General features: G+C 49.5%; 6 protein-coding genes across 6 annotated transcripts; 1 reads left to right on the forward strand and 5 right to left on the reverse strand.

Moving 5' to 3' along the window:
- Nucleotides 1-345: 345 nt before the first annotated feature.
- Nucleotides 346-1,640, reverse strand: HO133_001597 (uncharacterized protein; the record flags this gene model as incomplete). Its single annotated transcript, XM_037292527.1, has 2 exons — nucleotides 346-984; nucleotides 1,011-1,640. 2 exons carry the CDS (start codon nucleotides 1,638-1,640, stop codon nucleotides 346-348), a joined length of 1,269 nt encoding a protein of 422 aa, XP_037151066.1.
- Nucleotides 1,641-2,712: 1,072 nt separating this feature from the next.
- On the reverse strand, nucleotides 2,713-5,065 carry HO133_001598 (uncharacterized protein; the record flags this gene model as incomplete). Its single annotated transcript, XM_037292528.1, has 2 exons — nucleotides 2,713-3,505; nucleotides 3,624-5,065. 2 exons carry the CDS (start codon nucleotides 5,063-5,065, stop codon nucleotides 2,713-2,715), a joined length of 2,235 nt encoding a protein of 744 aa, XP_037151067.1.
- Nucleotides 5,066-5,170: 105 nt separating this feature from the next.
- Nucleotides 5,171-6,311, reverse strand: HO133_001599 (uncharacterized protein; the record flags this gene model as incomplete). The annotated part of the gene is made up of 5 exons (XM_037292529.1): nucleotides 5,171-5,491; nucleotides 5,544-5,857; nucleotides 5,956-6,119; nucleotides 6,174-6,244; nucleotides 6,309-6,311. 5 exons carry the CDS (start codon nucleotides 6,309-6,311, stop codon nucleotides 5,171-5,173), a joined length of 873 nt encoding a protein of 290 aa, XP_037151068.1.
- Nucleotides 6,312-7,231: 920 nt separating this feature from the next.
- On the reverse strand, nucleotides 7,232-10,098 carry HO133_001600 (uncharacterized protein; the record flags this gene model as incomplete). Its single annotated transcript, XM_037292530.1, is given in 2 exon segments — nucleotides 7,232-9,510; nucleotides 9,522-10,098. 2 exon segments carry the CDS (start codon nucleotides 10,096-10,098, stop codon nucleotides 7,232-7,234), a joined length of 2,856 nt encoding a protein of 951 aa, XP_037151069.1.
- Nucleotides 10,099-10,235: 137 nt separating this feature from the next.
- HO133_001601 (uncharacterized protein) lies at nucleotides 10,236-11,084 on the reverse strand (the record flags this gene model as incomplete). The annotated part of the gene is made up of 5 exons (XM_037292531.1): nucleotides 10,236-10,411; nucleotides 10,478-10,638; nucleotides 10,691-10,715; nucleotides 10,783-10,959; nucleotides 11,048-11,084. The coding sequence occupies 5 exons, from the start codon at nucleotides 11,082-11,084 to the stop codon at nucleotides 10,236-10,238; spliced, it is 576 nt and encodes a 191-aa protein (XP_037151070.1).
- A 689-nt stretch (nucleotides 11,085-11,773) lies between these two features.
- On the forward strand, nucleotides 11,774-17,180 carry HO133_001602 (uncharacterized protein; the record flags this gene model as incomplete). Its single annotated transcript, XM_037292532.1, has 7 exons — nucleotides 11,774-11,841; nucleotides 11,945-12,239; nucleotides 12,266-12,622; nucleotides 12,677-13,003; nucleotides 13,566-14,719; nucleotides 14,774-16,930; nucleotides 17,045-17,180. 7 exons carry the CDS (start codon nucleotides 11,774-11,776, stop codon nucleotides 17,178-17,180), a joined length of 4,494 nt encoding a protein of 1,497 aa, XP_037151071.1.
- Between the last annotated feature and the right edge of the window lie 506 nt (nucleotides 17,181-17,686).

A 17,686-nucleotide genomic window follows, 5' to 3' on the forward strand; every position in this document is an offset into this window, starting at 1 on the left:
GCACCTCTCACCTATCAAGTCAACATGTGGAGTGCATAGGGCTGAAATGTCTTGGCGTCGAAAGTCACCCTCGCGTCACATTCGGTGATTTTCCACCATCTTTGTTCAGCCATCAGTATACTGCGGACAGTATAAGCTACAGGTCCGAGCTTGTACTTACACTGCTTCTTGGTTGCTGGCGGTTGGTACAGGACGATTCTGATTGGTAACAGCAGAAGCAGGCCCAGAAGCGCCAACACCCTGAAGTACTCAGTCATTCCCATGATGCCTACAATCCTTCATCTAGCCTCATGGCCGACTTCAATTGCTACCAAGGTTTGCAAAAACTACAGACGCTCACAAAAACTAGCGAAAACCACCCCAGTGCGTTGTAGGAGCTCGGGCAGGAGACGGAGCGTTGTCCGAGCTTGATTGTCTCTGATGAGACGTGGCAAGGCGTTGAGCAGTGGTAGGAGTACGATCTAGACCCTCGGAGCCAGATTGTCTCTGACTCGAGCAAGCGAAATCTTGAACCGAAGGGCGAGCGCTGGTGGCGGACCCTTCAGTCTGACCATTGTGACTCTCCGAACCTGTCGTTCTTGGCTGTGATGGCACAGGCTTCACCATGTTCAATGGCAGAACAATAATGCGGCCTTTGCGCGCGGCCTTCATGCGATAGCGACCCTCCTTGGACTGATACTTGTACTCCTTCTTATCCCCTTGCTTTGAAGCGATGCCTGGTGCAGGAGAAGAGGTGCCCATCTTTTGCTGGTACCTGAAAAGCTTCGAGGAGGTGATATCCATGCCGTCCACCTTGCCAATACCCGGGGGCTCAATCCGAATCTGTAGACCCAGTGGATGAAAGTAGTCATTATTCCACCGATGCTCAAACACTTTCATTGCTCCGCCTTTATATGCTAGGAGGAAGTTCTCATGCTGTCTGTGTTTCATCATTTTATGACCAGCAATGTGACCTGACTCGACGTTAACAACATCGAACGAAATCTGTTCTTACCCGGAGACTGACCTACGATGGCTCCAAAAAGAAGGCTAACACCATGGGTGCAGGCTACGACAGTCACCCATTGCCCCACGCTCAGCTCTGCAAAAGCCTTCAGCTCGCGCATGAACAACTTCCATTGCGACTTAGTGACTCCTTGCTCAGCCAAGATCTGTGGGAAACCGAAGCCCCATGTGATGAGGCTGATGCGTGATGGTATCTGCAAGCCTCTGCTGAGACCAGATGGTCGGGCAGGCAAAGACGGATGTGGAAGAAGGCTTTCATCGAGGGTCATCTCGGCGGCGGAGGCATCAGCGTCGGCGAAGGGATCAGCGTTGGCAGTGAGCACTGGTGGTAGATTAGCAGGAGCCGGGTCCATCTGAGTAGCTGTTGCGGGGTTAAGGCCCTCCTGCATGCCGCTGCTGTTTGGGTAGAAGTAGCCCACAGGCGCATCTCCGTCCCGGAATGGGTTCTCAAGCGGGGTATTCCTAGTAGAGGGTGGTGGTCCGGAAGAATTGCTAGATTCTGGTTCCTGGACGCCCATTTCTTGGGTAGAAAATGGGTCGAGGCTGGAAGTGTTTGGTTCAATGTTGGCGTGATTTGGATTAAGAGCAGCCCTCTTTTCAGAAGTATCAACTGAGACCATTGCATTAGGCGACATGGGGTGTGAAGATGAGAGAAGTCTCCTAGGGCAAAGCGTTTATAGGAAAGCTATTGAGAGGTAAGAATATGGACGGTCTATGCCTTGTGAAAATGAATGAAAAGAGGAGTGAGACCTGATCGAAGATCATTTGACGATAGAGAAGGAGCGCTGGAATACGCTCCGAGAGTGACTCATAGTGGGACTATCAAGTGGCTCAGTGGGGAAAGAGCATTGGACGTATCCGGTCCAATTCTCGCAGTCTCGATTGGCATATCTTGGGCGGTTGCGTAGTAGGCAGTAAGTGATGCTCGAGGTTCTAGTCGCGCTGTGATGGGATTTTGAATGCCAATATACGAACGGTTCTCACGAACAAACCTCAACGAAAGATTTGCAGATGCCGGCTACGTAACGTAACGGTGAAGCGCAATGCTCACAATGTGCTGATGCTATGGGTTTGCCCCCATTTCAATAGTTCGAAGCAGATATAAAATCTCTCTCAATTCTCAAAAGGTTTACGGCAATGATCTGACGCTATTCAGGGCGAATTTTCCGGAGGAAGCGGGTCAGAAGGAGGGTTGTGCTGGAAGGGAGGATAGATAGCGTGGGTCTCAATCACATGCTTGAGGCACGTGGAAGGGATCATTCCCATCTTTAGTTACCTTCTTAATATTCGGGTTTTTACAAACAAGGAAGATTCCGGTGCATCATGGGCTACTTGCCTTGCTTCGAGCATCGATCGTCAATTACGGTGTGTGGTACTGGGCAATTTGCCCAATCCTAAGTCTCAGCTCGGCTTCTTCTGTCAATAGATGATTGTGTTTTGCGGCTGCTTGCCCTCGTGTTCCTCTAATGACCTCTCTGGGCGAGCTAGCAAGCCCCTATATCGGCTTCATGAACAGAGGCGGTATAGCCATAGACGTCCATTGTGTTCTCATTACTTCACGCACGCATTGAACAAGTGCTTCTAGATACGCCTCGCCATTCGCATGCCAACCTGATCTCATGTACAGCAGTCTGTAGAGTTGACACAAAGACCAATGGGGACTTCCCAGCCTCTATCTGAAAGCTTCCACCCAACAAGACCATTAGCTCAGTGTCTCCGGCGTCTTTTACGTGTCTTTTTCGCTGCAATTTCCTGTCCAAGGAAAGTCCCCATCTCTGGATTGAGACTGTCCGCCCAGTCCTGGATTCCGATACCATCTGAGTCGGTCGCCTCAAAGTCGCTGCAGTGATCTACCAACAATCTGAGTATTGGTTCATAATATTCTCTCTCTTGCCTCACATAGTACAGAGCGAGGTGGAAGACTGTACTGTAAAGCTTTTCAAAATGTGATAACCACCTGTTGTAGCTGTTGCTCTGATCAAAACCCTGGACTGGGTTTGCTCCATGCGTGAGCCGGTCCCTGTGATCAACAGGCTGGACTGGATCTGCTCCATGCTCGAGCATGAGCGTAAAAAGCTTCTCGATGTGAAGCTGATTATCGAGAGGACCCATATATTCGCACGGTGCCGATATCGCGAATGACCATGGTGTATGTGATTTAAAATTCTCCATTGGATCAGCGCCATTCTCGAGCAATACTTCGCAGGCTTGACATGTGTTCACGCCTGGATTATATCTGTTCAAGGATGGATCATCAAAAGCGTAAAAGAGTAGAGGTCGACCATGAGCTTTCTCAATTATGCCTTTTCCATTCTTCCTAATCTGCTGGTGAACGTAGAGGGCAAGATCATAACTGACAGCCAGACTTAATAAATCCGTGTTCCAGTCTGGGCGAGCTTTGTGGATTCGCCATCCGTAGTGAGAGTTGGTCCAGTCTGGATAGGAAAGGGAGAGGACCCGATCCAGCTCCTCAACATAGGGAATCTGAGAAGATCCAGTACTACATTCGGCAGCTCTCGCGGCAAGAAAAAAACCCGCAAACGCGTAGGTCCCTAATTATTTTTCCTTTTGACGGACCTTGCTGCTCTCTTTCTTCAAAATCCCGAGACTCCACGTACTCTGGATAGACTTTCACAAGGCGCAAGTTCATAGCCATAAGAGCAACGGCTGGGTCCCTCAGAAGTTTGCTGTCTACCTCGTCAAGCATTCTCTCAAAGAGCTGGCTTCCAGTGACGTACTCTTCAACAGTCCGGTGTAGAAAAGCCACTCTAGCGCCCGGAAGGTCTTCAGCATCCTCGATTTCGATAAGGCCTCGGCAGCTGCGTTGCAACCGACGTCTCACCTGCGCACACTGATGATGTGGGAGGCCAGCATCGTCGGTGGTAAAGCCTGTTTCAAAATACGCGTTACACGAAACTGCGCTCATAGGGTCCTGGATAGCAGCACTAAACTTGAGTAAAGTGTCCGCACGGGCTGATGAAGCCGAGTGACTCGATTTCTGGATAAGGCTGAGAAAGTTGACTGTGTCGTGCCAAAATCTCTGGTCTATTTTGCCGACGACACTTGCGTATAGCTTTTCGAGACCCTCTGGCAGATCCGCTAGCAATCTGTAGAGATCGTGAGATTCGGCCTCTTCCTCTATGGCCACAACGAGCTGAGAGACTACAAGAGTGACCCAGACGAAGACACCTTCAGCTTTTTCGATGACTCGGTCAACAAGCTCCTGATCATATTTTGCTGTTGTCCCATCTCGCTGTTTGGCCATCAAGTCCCAAGCTCGTCTCAGTTTTGCGGTAACGTAGGTTGAGATGTCATGTTCCGTAAAACGATGAATTGCAAAGGTGGGCTCGTTTGAGAGACGAAGTTCTATCTCCATTTCGACACGGCTAGCGATGCAAGCTCTCACCGAAAGCTTCTTGTCGGACGAGATCCTGACCCAATCTGCCAAGAGGTCCAGTTGCTCCCGGTGATCTCCTTGGCACTCATCAAAACCATCAATGAACAAACATACCCCCAGTGTTTCTTTGCACTCTGCGACAACTTTTCGGAGTATTGTCATCAATACGTTGTCCGATAAGGCAGCTTTGGAAGTGGGGTTCAGACATAGGTGTGGCTTGAGCAGTTCGCAGAGCCGGAAAAGGGTAGCTTGATTCTTCTTGTGTAAGCCGATGAGAAGTTGATAGACTACGGCGTGCAACAGGCCTCCAAAGCTCTTCTCCTGTGACTCGCCTAGCTCATGAAAGAAATAGTGAACAAGAATCATCGCATCTGACTGTCCGGACAAGAGGTTCATTGTCTGCTCGCTTTCCATCAAGTACCTCATCAGTGTTGACTTGCCTGCCCCTGGTTTTCCAGAGATCCAGAATATGGGATCTTCGCTGCGAAGCCATTTACTGAAACCAGGCCTCGAGTTCTGAGTATCCCAGATCCATTGGAAGCTCTCTTGATGAGCTTGAGAGATAGAATAGCGACGAGGATTTCGACCATGAGGCTCAAGGGTTTGCAACAGCACTGAAACTTCTTTAGCTTTGGATTGCAGCCACTGGCGCGTCGATAGCATACTTACAATCGTATTCATCCTCTTTCACCCTGTTGCCTTTAGACAGAAGTCAGTATCAGTTCAAAGACATATCGGAAGCGGATTTCCAAGGCATGACATGATGGCCTAAGCTCTAAGTAGATCGAGTCTATGTTGAAGAGCGTCATCTTCGAGGTTGGAGACTGGGGATTTGGCGTTACTGCCTGTGGAAGAGGTCGGGTTTGATGTTTCTTCCTGCTTTCTGTCCATGGTGGGATGGTTTTTCTCACCTAGCTGGGAAGCCCTTTCGCATAGCTCAAGCACGTTTCCCTCAACGAAACTGTAGTTGGCCTCGTCCATGCTCACATCTGGATCAAATCTACACATATCACCGTGTTTTGCTTGGATCCCGATCTCGACTTCACGATCTCCTGGAAGCCCCAAGGTGGCAGAGTGCTGTGGTACAACCTGTTATGCGTTAGTACACCTGACACCTAGTTGCGGTAATGCAAGCTTTTACTTCTCCTATCCCTTCGTAGAAAGTCACAATCTGGTAATGATCAAGTTGATGTCTCCATGCCTCCTGCAATGTGTCGGTGAGTGATGATCCCTTTTTCAAAGCTTCCATAACGTCGTTGGAGGTTCTGCCAGGAAGCGACTGCGCGATGCGGACGGAAGCCTTTCCAAACTTGGTTTTCCAACCATCTCCTGACCCGCCGTGGGGTGTACCGAAGAACACGAGACCGTAAGTGGCCTCCTGTATATCGCGATATATGGGATTGGCCAAGGCATTTACCATAGCCTGTTTTATCAATATGCCGCCCAAGCTGTGTCCTAATAGCAACAGAGGGCGTTTTGTATCCGCCTCCTTTTAAGACGCAAGCATTCCAAGAACTGATTCGCTTCATCGTTGAATCGTGTCTCATTTGTACCAAAAACGGGGCTCGAATTGTATTTGTAGAGGAATACACGGGCATTGGGCTGCTCACGCGGTATCCTATCTCGAAGCCATAGATTGCCACTTTTTTTATCTTGCCATGTATCGATGGCGTGAGTCTCGCTGCCTATTGGATTCAATCCGTGTATTGCTACCACGCTATATGGATCGTCAGCCACGGCATGGGGGACTGAGCGACATGTTTGGACTCACTCAAGGATCGGTTGAACGGTCCCCTTGGCATTCCCTATGCCAGTACCCGCGTACAGCTCCTCTAGAGATGACTACATTCATTTCAGTATCCGGTGTAAGATTAGAGCATCAGCGAATTTGAAGGCATGATCTTACCATGCCTCGATGAAGTTTCACAGACGTGATTCATGTACACGTTGTGAAGAGAGCGATACGAAAGGACACGACACAGATACCAAGAATGATCCAAGCTGAGTGTGGGGCTCAGCCCAGTCTTAGTCAGGCAGCGGTTACACGCAGGTGCTGATAGGCCAGCAGGGGAAGACCAATCAAAAGGCTCCACCCACCTCCATCGTCTCCCTAAGAACTTCAAGAGGCAGACAACCTCGTTTCTTACTACCGCTTCAGCCGGCTGGTGTGAGATCCCAGGCTTGAATTTAGCCAAGAAATTCGACGTTTAGTGAAGCATGTGTCATACGACGGCTCAAGTTGTGCTAGAGGTAACATTCTCGACATTGTCTGTCAAATTATCTGTTACAGGTTCGATCGTGAACAGCTTCGCCCCACGGGGCTTAATGCATGAGTAGCCTCAACGGAGCAGACAAATCTGAGCCCAGGGAATCAGATGGTGCCAGTCTTGTTGCTCCGGTCGAATCCACTGCCCAGCGGTTGGCGCCGCAGCAAGGTCCATTGCAAAAGTCAAGCGGTCGAGCCTTCGATCACCAGCGGTAAGTCGTGGCCTATCTATCAGACTTACTTCCCAGGAACGTAAGAGGCTTCCCCGAAAGAGCCCGAAAGGCAAATGCTGAGCTAAAGCAGGGTCTATCTAACAGTGAACGAAGAAACAGCAGATGAGTGGGCTCTTCGGAATGCTGCAGCTTCTTTTCCTTGAGCGAGAAGGAAACGCATGTGGGAAGGGTCGATAGTGTCAAAGAATTTGTTAATTTGCTCAATACTCTAAGTGCTGCCAATGCCGGGAGGTCATTATGAGTCTTCTCAACTTCCAGGTGACGGAATAAGTCTGGTCTGAAACATGAGTCCTCATTGACTAAGGTGTTACTCAACAAGCAGGCATCTATTTAATCGGTCGGTATCTCATCATCGGGTACAATCCGCCACTTTTTGCTCTTCTCCCATGCTTTGTTCATATTTGCAGAGAAACGCAATTGGTCCCTCGCTGCTTGTGCATTGGACTCTCGAAGGTGGAAGCAGATATTGATTTCCCGGAGCACGTATCGCTCATTCCATTGTGCATTGATCCAATTTAGAGTCTCTTCGAAGCCACGAAGATCAAAGCTAGGGCTGTGATGGTAATGGATTGCTGTCATACCCTGGGAGTCGACCGCGTGCAGATTCACGCCAGCTTCGTGGAGCTGATCAAACACGTTTGGGTCCAACTCTTCAAGCAGCACGTGGTAATGTAAGGCCGTCCTCTTCTGAGAATCGACTGCTCTCGTGCTACTCCCATTTTGAATCGCCAGTCTCACGCAAGCCGGGTGCGGGACAGCAAAATGCAGGGTAGACGCCCAATTGAAATCTCTCAATGTGACATCAGCTTGGTTGGCGAGTAAAATCTCCATTGCTGCATGGTTTCCCGCCGCTGCTGCGTGATGTAGGGCGGATCTACCTCGATTATCCCGAGCATCAACATCCAGTACTCGTGCTCCCCTCTCCAACAGCACTTTGACTCGTGGCGCGCTGCCAATCGCCAGGTGCAGTACTGTCTCACCTTCAGAGGTCTTGACCTTTAGGTCGGCTCCATGATCAAGCAGTAGTCGAATGATTTCTGGGTGCTCGTGATCCTCGTTTATTGCCGCAATGAAGTCGGGATCTTTGATAAGATCCATCAAGGGATCAGGGGCGATTTCGATCCAATGATATAAACGCTTCAGGAAGGTTTGACGTGGGTCATCTGCTATGTGGACCGGGAGCTGGTAGACACCTGCGTCAACTGTCTCCGCAAGACTGTAATCATAGTCTCGAATATTTTCAAGACGCTCTCGGAATATATTCTGGGAGGACACAGCTACTTGCAGCAGATTTCTGCCAGATTCGTCAAGCACGGTGGTCGAAGCTCCTGCAGTAATAAGAACCTGCGCTGCGGTGCTGCAACCGTTATCCACTGCTACTAGTAGTGGAGTGCGGCCTTTCTTATCTTCGACATTGGCACTCGCGCCAAGAGAAATAGCAAGTTCTATGATGTCTGGTTTGCCCAAGGCCGAAGACCTCATAAGCGTCAGATTTGCCCTATCTGTGGGATTTGGAGCCGCACGTATGTAGGTTTCGACGACCAGCTTCTGATTAGAGCGGATTGCACACATGATTTCTCTCGTCTCAAGCTTAGCAGTCTTGTCGTGTTTCAGAATCATTTCTACGATGGATGCATGACCAAAAGCGGATGCTTTGTACAGTGCGGTGTAATTCTTCGAATCTTGCGCCTTGATGTCAGCCCCAGCCGCCAACAACAGTCGTGCGCAGACAGCTAGCCCAGATTCTGCAGCCCAATGGAGAGCTGTCTTTCCTTTTTTATCTCTGGCATTGAGGTCCAAGCCTAAGACGTCTCTGAGCAAGGCCTCGAGAACGTTTTCCAGCGCAAATGACACAGCAACATGGATCGGCGTATGTCTCGAGCTATGGAGTGAGCGTCCATAGCTTAGAATAGCACCCCGATATTGGGTTTGGACAGCGCTTGCGAGTGCCTTCGGTGTCCTCAAAAGATTCAGGATTTCGCTTTCAAGTTCTTTTTCAATTGCTTCACCACGGGCATGATCACCCCAATGGTGGGCGGCGTACTCCATGAATGGATTGCGCATTAGCCGCGTGGGCAAGAACCTGCTCGCCGCAACGGGACCTTCACATCTGATCTGTATCTCGAATGGACGAGTTGAGATGAAATCGCAGGGCCCTTGAGCAAATTCATCGAAGCGAAGGTACGTAAGACACACTCTAGCAAGTCGAACATGAGCCTCTGGGAAATATATTGCAAGCTTGCCTTCGAAGAATGCTTGAGTTGTCTGATGGACCAGCCGGACGATCTGACTCTCTTTGTCGATGGTCACCAGGCCTGCGCACGAACGAATGAGACGGTCAAAGTTCACCAGACTTTCCTGATTCACAGCTTTGTCCCCTTCCCTAGTCGCAAGAGCATGTTGAAGCTCTTGAACCTTAAGTTGTCGAAATGAACATGAAAGCCAGCACAATGCCTGCTGGGCATCACATCGGGAGTCAATGTTCTGGTTAGTGACCCTGCTCCATGCCTCAAGGTACAGCTCATCCAGATCTTTGGGGGAACGCTTGATTGATTCACGCAGATTTCTCAGAGTAGTTTTAGTTGCCAGTGAGTCTAGTTGTAGCCTTGCTATAAGAAACCTACAATGCTGATCAGTACGTTTTGCCACCGCATATGCCCGTCTTTGATGGGAACCCACATCTTGCTCGCCCTCTCAACGATCATCGCAACGATCTCATCCTTGAGTGCCATCTTTCTCTGGACAGATTGTGAAACTTCATCATCGTCTGAGATGCCGTCCTCAATCCGCTGGCGGACAAGGCGTTCGATATCACTATCGGTAGCCCGGATTTCGATCTCATTCGCCTTCAGGAAAGAGCTGTTGGTCAAACGAGATGTCACCAGGATTCGTACTTCAGTGTCCGTCGAGGCTGTTGCGGTCGAGATGTATTGTAGCTTTGAGATAAAAGTTGCGCGAACTCTGCGGTCTTCAGGACACTCATCTAGCGCATCGATCATGATAAACACCGCGGAATATCTGCACATTTCCACTTGGATTAGCGAAGTAATTTCGTCTGGGGTTGGCTTAGTTCGATAACGAGCGTGCTTGGTGTACAAAGCTTTCGCTTCTTCGGCCAATGAACCCCGACTTTGAGATAGTTCTCTCCACAGACTAGTCGCCACAGTGGGACTGGGGGTTAGTGGGTCACATGACATCATGGCCCTGTTGGTACCCCTGTTGGTACCCCGGTTGGTACCCCTGTTGGTACCCCTGTTGGTACCCCTGTTGGTACCCCTGTTGGTACTCCTGTTGGTACCCCGGCAAGGGGTTGGGGACAGGTGTCCAGTACGAGCTATATAGCCACCTGTTTTGCACCTGTCAATGGCTCTTCATTCGATTTCGTCTCTTTCAGAGCCATTGCATACTTTTTTGTCCCACCCACCCACACCTGTACATAGCTAGCTATCATTTCCTCCAGGTCTATGCCATAGGCATGGGAGTTTTCTCGGCGCTGGGGTACGAATACGTCTGTTCAGGCCTCTATTCAGGTGTTATCCCGGCGTCGGGACGGCCCAACCACTTGATACCTCATACCTATGTGCCCTGTGTATGTGTGATGCGTGAGAATGAGAACACTAACAAGAAGATTTGCTGGCGTTTGTAGCTCCTGTAGCTTGTCCTCGCAGTAGATGGGAACAATTCCCACATCTGTTCGATCGACTTGCGATTTGCGAAGGTGCTCAACAATGATTGACCTGGTAGAACCTTTGTAAGATACGGTACACAGAGGTAGTGGATTCAGCTTACGTCATGACGGTTTTGCCAGAACCAGCTACAAAAGACTGAGCTACCGTCAGTTGAACTACTCACTGAGGCCTTGGTTCGCTGCATTCACTCACGAATTCCGTGGCACCACAAGACATTGTTATCGCCTCCTTCCCAACCCTTGAACTTGTCCGAGCCTAGGAACCATTCTCCGGTGCCCGGTTGGTGGTTGGCATAGACATCTCGCTGTTTCTGACTGAAGTCGAGAGGACTGAGCCAGTCTGTGATGGTCTGACGCTCGTCATGCTTTCCTAGCTGAAGGGTAAGCTACCATACGAAGATTTGGAGGAATTCCGAAGTCCCTACCATTTAAATCGACGTAAGTCCCAACCTGCACACCATGATTTTCACTTCCAAACATAGAATGTGACTGCATCATGGACTCGTAAACTGGCAAAATCTAATACGATAAGATACTATCGAAAGGGTTTAAGAGAAGAGAACGCCAAAGGCAGTGCTCCTATCATCTGTCACAAAAGCCTGCTTGATGGCTGAGTCTGCAAGAAGGAGAGCCGCATATGACAGTGTTGAAGGACCATGCTGTCGGTGGCAAGCAATTAAGAAGGCGGGTGTTCACATAGGTCTCCTGACAATGCAAAGACGCATGTAGCCCGAAGCAGGCTTTGAATTTCTCTGGGGCCCACCAATCCGAGTATTGACGTAGTGTCTGCGCCTTAGAGATTGACCATGCTTTGGTGCTTCCCTCGGCAAGCTACAGAAGGCGGTCTGGAAAAGCTTTCGCTTGCACCAACGTCGATGAATCCTGTTTGAAGGTGCTCTGTCGGCGAAGAAAGATGTTTGTCAGGTGGGACGGTGTCATTAACCTCCAGATAGGGTCCTCATGGAATGCATGTTTGCGGGCAGTCTCTGCACGGATGTATCACCTGGCAATATGTATCCCTGTCATCATGCGACTACCCGGCTCCAGAGCCTTCTGTGGGTGCTGCACTGTTGGCAATGAGCACATAATGTACACTTGAGCCCCCAGAGTATCTTGAGGTTCCTATTTTCGCCGCTTCTAAGACTGAGAAGTAGCTTGTTGCTGTTCAGCTCGGCACCGAAAAGATGTCAAATTTAGATTCAGACCGAACGGGATTCGCAACTCTTTGCAGTCCTAAGGACGCTCTCGTAGAGTGAGTTTCTCTATAATCTTCTCTTTTTGCTGGCTTAGAGAGCGCTTATCCCTCTGCTTGTTTGGACCTTCCAAATCCTGAAATCTGGCTGACGCAATACTAGCATTGTGTTTGTACATGGCTTGAGGGGGGATAGGAAAGAGACGTGGACGGAAGGAACGACATTATGGCCCGAAAGCTTACTGCCAGAGAAAATCCCACGAGCTCGGATCCTGACTTTCGGTTACGACGCCGACATCTACCATTTCTGGTCAATGCCCGCCTCGGCCAACACCATCAAGAACCATGCAGATAGCCTGACGGCCGGCCTCATCGGCCTCAGACACGAGGAGGAACAAACAGCTGCACGCCCGATCATATTCGTGGCCCACAGCCTCGGTGGCCTAGTCTGCGCAGCGGTAGGTCATCCTTCCCAAGATCTGAGGCATTGATGGCCAAGACGAAGCAGGCTCTATCAAACGCGGAAGACTGCCTACAACAACCCCACACAAAGTCTATATCAGACTGTACAAGGCGCATCGCCTTTCTTGGAACACCTCATCAAGGTTCAAACAAAGCACAGTGGGCCGAATCAGGAAAGAATTTTCTCTCTCTCTTTTCGAGGAAAACCACTGGAGGCGTCCTCAAGGAATTGGAGCAGGGTTCCGATACGCTGGTGAAGCTTGGGGTTGCATTTCCAACATGGCTCTCCCATCGTGCGGGAAAGCCGAAGACTAAGGTCGAGATCGTTTGTTTCTTTGAAGAGCTCAGCTCAAGCGTTGGCGGCACATCTATTGGCAAGGTACATCCACTTCGATCCGCAACGATCTAAGATAGAGAGACTCATCCAGCGTAGATCGTACCTGAAGAATCAGCCAGGTTGCTAGACTATCCGACACTCTCAATACACGCCGACCATTGCGGCATGTGCAAATTCAGGGACGAAAAAGATGGGAACTATCGGACCGTAGCCGAGGTTCTGGCGAGGTGGGCAAAGGAATTGAAGGAAGAGACCAAAGAGGAAGAGACTGAAACCGTTGGTCCAACTTCAGTCCTCCAGGAGACCGAGACTGAATCTGATTCTAGTCTGGAGGAATCGTCTCGAACAGCAAATTCGGAGACAACAACCAAGGGCAACAGTTTGGAGTCTACGAGTCGAAAGGCTCAACGAACTTTGCCAGCGGTGGAACCTGGGTAATTTACCCTTGCGACAAGGGAATTGCTATACTGACATCACAATCATCCTAGAACCAGGGTTCGTCCTAAGTGAGAACCTTCCATGGGAAGTGACTCTGGAGAACAGGCAAAGTCAACGAGCGCTTCGCGATGGAGACGAACCTGCATGCATCCGGACAGCCGCAGCTTGAAGGATTTCTAGATGGAGTCTGATCAACTACTACTGTTTCCGATGGACTGATGATGCCACGCCATTAACTCGTACCTTGCCAAAGAATGTTCATGAATCACTTATGTAGCAAGACTTTCAGCACCCCCGATATCTTTTTTGCCAAGATTTGCCAAGAGTTGCCAAGAGTTGCCAAGAGTCCTGCCTGCACCGCCCTGCGCGTGTCAGCTTCCTTCATGCTTGGTCATTGCGAGCTTGGTAAGGACTCGCCTTGTTCCCATAAAGCCTGTGCTTGATGCATCCGTCGTACTGAGGCTTCTTCCTTATAATTGCCGCTGTCATCTATCTGTTTGGCGTTCATCTTCGCGTCTCTACTGCTCCTCGTTGCCTTCCTCTACAGCTCTTAACCGCCCTCGCGTTCGCACTGAGGATGTCGTCAAGCGAGGATGTGCTCGAAGGTTTCGCGTCTCTTCCTACGGGACCAGTGCCATACAAAGCATTTTTAAGCGACCTCTCGGAAACGAGTCCAGCTTTACGGACTTTTCAGTCATTGTCGTTGGGGCCAGAACCGAGTCTTGACAGGTCCATTGCAATATCGAAATTTTCTCTTTTGTTGAGCACTCTGAGAGTCCCTGGCCCTTGCGATTTGCTCCATGGGAATTCGCCTCTCGGCTCTGGGGCCCAATTCGCCGTAGTAAAGCAAGAAGTCAACGGACTCGCCGACTCGAAAACCCCGGCCGCAGCTTTGAATAACAGTGTAGAAATCGCTGCCATCAAAACACCAAAATTTATTCTTGATGGCCAAACAAAGCTGGATATCTCAAGCCCTGAAGTGAGCCGGCAAGTCCGCAATATGATAATCGAGATCACCGCACTCTGTCATCCAAGACTACGGGTCCACCGAAACATTGTTGACCTCCTAGGATGGGGCACGAATGCTGAGACTTGGCATGAAGTTCCTTTCCTGGCGTTGGAATTGGCGAACAATACACTAGCTGCCTTTCTTCGCGAGTCAAGATCTTACCCCGTCGCGCTCAGGCATCACATATCCCTTGATATTGGTTGCGGACTGGATGCTGTGCACGAGATAGAGCTCATTCATGGAGATCTTAAACCCGAGAACGTGCTAATGTTCTACAAAGCTGGGTACTGGGTGGCTAAACTTGCTGACTTTGGTGGTGGTGCCGATGCAGGTCAAGATGGTATCTTTGAAGGTAGAGGAACCGTCGGTTGGAGAGCTCCTGAGTTCCAGCAGTTTTCCGACCATGGAAAGCCCCTTGACCGATCCCTTCTAGACAGAATTGATAGTTATTCTTATGGTTTGATGCTTTGGAGCTTGTTCCTAAGAGAGAGTGGTTCGCCTCCTTGTACTGAAAGTGTCGATGCGGAGATCGTTGCGCTTTCAGAATTAGAGAGTGACCCTTCATTTTTGCCTGTGTCCCTACACTTGGCACTAAAGACATCGTTCTCTTTGTTGCTGAAGCAGAGCCCACGAACAAGGGCCGGAAGAGTGGGGCATTTGCTGGACGATGGTAGCCGGGTATACTCTGAGTGGTATGAATTTACCCTATTTCCTTGCCAACAAAATATTTGACGGTTCAACCTCAGGGTGGGACTCCAAGGTTCCAGGAGTGGCGCCTCTTTCCCGGATGATGTGGCTGATGACTTGACTGAAGGGTATGATATTCGGTATGACTGGGAGGTTCCGGAGATCAGCATGCACAATGCGAAAGCCATCCGATCAGCGTTTTCAAGAAATGCGCCTCTGAGCGCAGAGATACTATGTGCTCTATTTATGAAGTATACGGGGCCCGAGCGTCGCTTTCATCAGGAGGACGGCCAGATCAGGGATCTTATACTCGACCTCCTCTACGCTGGTGCCCAAAAAGGTAGCCAGCCTTTACGAGCACTAATTTATGTTGTCCATGAGCACTTCCAGATTTTACCTAGAGCTGATGTAACCAAGGTAAAGCTCCTTTGGATGTCTGAGGCTGTTGCAGGCGGAGCTTTCTTTCTTCGAAACGCGCTCCAGCACTTGGACAGTAGCCTCCTAGAAACATCCATCCGAAGGTTCCACGATTACGGAGGGTATAATCAATTCTACGCAGCATTGAATCGAGAAACCATATCACACATCCTTGGGCACACTTCACTAGAGAATGTGGTGAATCTCAATAGACAGGCGCCACTTAATGCACGGGGCGACAAGCTTCTGCACATCCTGTCTTCTGTCACTGCATCTGAAGGACTTAAAGAAATCCTCAAGCTTATAGATCCGCGAGAGGTGAATGCATTGAACGACTGCGGGGAGACAGCTTTGTATCGTGCATGCATGGCAGGAGAGACTTCAAATGTCCTACTGTTGCTTTCCCAGGATGCCGATCCTTCGATCATACCCTCACATCGTGGCCCGACCTGCTTGCACTGGCTATTTCATTTCAATCCTCCAGACATTGACACTATCGCGAGAGAGCTTATCAGTCACGGAGCCCCCATCGACTCAAGTTCCGAGCAGAAGGTCCCAACGCTCCATTACCCCTTCACTTTGCCTGTGGGGACTCCGCTCCATTGGGCGGTTGAAATGTCGGCAGCGGAAGCCACCCAATCTCTTCTTCGCCAAGGAGCAATTTCATCGTTTCGTGATGGCAGTGATCCGTACGCTTACGACGAGAATGTTCGGCATCTAGATATGTCACTTCCTCCAGACTGGGTCCGTTATTCAGCACCCAAAAATACTACCCTAGGCTTCAGTGCAATTGATGTGGCAGTGAAGAACCGAGATCCCGAGATTCTAGATATGCTTCTTTCCAATGATTCCAGTGTTGATCCAAATGATACCGACGAAGAAGGGTATAGCGCCTTGCACCGCTTGGACGCAGGCGAGTGGCGATATACAATCCATGGAAGCGCTGTATGGTGCCCATTATTTCAAGGGCCCACAGCAGCCCGGGCAGACTCGTTGAGAAAAACTGTGGATGTCCTTCTCCAACATGGCTTTCAGCTCGATAAGTTGACGAAACCAAAAACATCCACGACAAGCGGGCTCGGTTTTTCCGATCAGACCGCACTCATGGTTGCCGTGGCCAAACGGAACACCGAAACCATCAAAACGCTCCTTGATGCTGGAGCCGATGTCAATGTTGCGAGTACTGAAGGGGAGACCGCTCTGCTGTCGTTCACAGACGACTACTTGTATGATGAAGCACAGCAGTCCAAGGTTGTGTCGCTGCTGCTTGGCGCGAATGCGAACCTTCACGCACGTGACAGTCGGCATAACACGCCTTTCCTGCGAGCAGCATCGATTGGCCTGCTCGGAGTAGCCACAGCATTGCTCAACCATGGCGCCGACTTAAGAGATCGTAAAAAGAACACAACTTCCAATCACTATGGATTGACAGCTTTCGCCCTTCTAGCTAGGTGTCCCTTGCAACGAGCCCCGGAGCACGACGAATGGTTTCTATCACAGCTGACTTTGCATATCTTGCCACGCCTAGCTCAGCCCGAGGGTTTAGAAATACGCAACGAGCTCCTGGAGCAAGCGGACCTTGATGGGGGAACACTGCTTCATTATACAGCAAAGGAAGGGCTCGTTCGAAGCTGCGCAATTCTAGTTGAAGCTAAAGTTAACGTTAATGGCCTTCGTCGACGTGAGAAGTTTAGACGTGGAGGGACAGTCATTAGCTATCGCACCCCATTGGACGAGTCGCTAAAAAGTGAAACATATCGCCGATCCTGGCCACCGGGTCCATTCTCTGAGCAAGGCAAGTCACATCTTCTCCAAAAATTCAACTTATAATGCTATTAGCGTACTAGACTATTTCAAATAGCAATGTGCTAACAGTGGGCCACAGAACGCGCAGAATCAATGAAGGTCTATAGTGACATCGCGAACCTTCTCAAGGGTGCTGGGGGTGTGCAGTCGAAACATCTCATTGCAAAGGCATTCATCGCCCCTCAACAGCAAGGCTCGACGGGTCAAGGGAAACCGCAAAGTCCGACCCATGAAACGGCGTGAGGTTCTCCTTTCAATGACGAGCTCGAGAACGATAGTGACAAGAGGTGTGCCACAGCGACTTTGGATAAACTTTGTACGAGTAATCTAACGCTACGTCTCCACTTATTCATACAATCTTCACGAGTAAAGGCCTATAAATTAAATTCATAATCATTTTTTTTGATTAGGGCTGTCGAGTAAATTTGATGAGCGAACTTTTAATAGACGATATTTAAATTCGTTACCTTTAAATATCCATAAGACTAAATTTAGTAATTCTTTTTTTATCTAAAAGCCCACATTTCGTTCTATAATTTTAAAAAAAAATATCAAAATTTTAATAGAAAACAAAAAAGTTATTCTAAAATCAAATAATGTGTACCTGTTTTTTGATCAGGGCTGTCCGGCTGTCCGCGATCTTTGGTGAGCGAACTTTGGTGAGCGATATTTGAATTCCTTGCGCTTTAATAATTATAAGACTAAATTTTAAAATTCTTGAAAATTCGGAAAGCACAAACAGCGCTTCA

Source organism: Letharia lupina (assembly GCF_014066315.1).
Source record: "Letharia lupina isolate WasteWater1 chromosome Unknown contig_13, whole genome shotgun sequence".
Taxonomy (NCBI): domain Eukaryota; kingdom Fungi; phylum Ascomycota; class Lecanoromycetes; order Lecanorales; family Parmeliaceae; genus Letharia; species Letharia lupina.